This window comes from Acyrthosiphon pisum, unplaced genomic scaffold (genome assembly GCF_005508785.2).
Source record: "Acyrthosiphon pisum isolate AL4f unplaced genomic scaffold, pea_aphid_22Mar2018_4r6ur Scaffold_4586;HRSCAF=5134, whole genome shotgun sequence".
NCBI classification, from domain to species: Eukaryota; Metazoa; Arthropoda; class Insecta; order Hemiptera; family Aphididae; genus Acyrthosiphon; species Acyrthosiphon pisum.
The window spans coordinates 1-894 of NW_021774140.1; the positions used below are offsets into that span (position 1 = coordinate 1).

Below are 894 nucleotides of genomic sequence, written 5' to 3' on the forward strand. Positions count from 1 at the left end.
GTTGTCATTTGGATATAATATTATTAAGTAATATCTTTGTTATTTTACCACTGAAGTGCACACTGAAGCTTTGGTCACAGTTTCAAATATAATTTAACGTTATAACTTATAATAATGGATTTAAATGTAAGAACTTGTATCATTATATTAGTTTATTCCATTCTGCTTATTTCAAGTATTATAAATACGTAGGTAAGTGTAGATATAAAATAATAGATTAATGATTGCATTTTATATTATATTTTGTTTACCAATTTTTTTTAGGAAAATTATTCATCTATATGAATGAATAATGATATTAGGAACAATGTTTGTCACTTAAAAAAAGTTAAAAACCTAAACAACGAATATAATTAATTTTAAGTGTATTAAAATAATAAATAAGCCAATTAACTGAAAATATCGATTAATTGAACATCTTTTTTTTTTTTTTTTTTTTTATTAATGAGTAAAAGACATCTACAATCTATACAATGTGTACATTAATTAGATGAGATAAAAGAATACAAAACAAGTAACAATGAATATTATGATTATGGGGAGTTACCCAGTGGTAACACCCAGCACGTGAATAACATTTTAATATAGTAACAGATTATTGTTATCTTATTTACTATCTCCAAGTGGAGTGTAAATGTGTGATAAATTATAATGAGCAGTAATTGGTATGACGGAGATAATTATGGAGAAATAATACCTTTAGCAATCAGTGAATTTAGTACAGAGGAGAGGAGGGAGATGAGGGGATCGATTAGTGATCTCAAATTAGAAATAAAACTAGAAACAATTTCGCCGACTTGATTGGGATGTGGACTTTGATTTCTGGTGGCTTCTGCGTATGATTTGTGTGTGGTTTGATGAGGATTGGAAATCGGGCCTTTCCGAGGGACTTTC

At 27.7% G+C, this 894-nt stretch overlaps 1 protein-coding gene across 1 annotated transcript; it reads right to left on the minus strand.

Moving 5' to 3' along the window:
- Positions 1-444: 444 nt before the first annotated feature.
- LOC103311534 lies at positions 445-894 on the minus strand (the record flags this gene model as incomplete). Its single annotated transcript, XM_008191176.2, is given in 1 exon segment — positions 445-894. A coding segment is annotated over 1 exon segment (134 nt), but the record flags the coding sequence as incomplete, so codon positions are not given.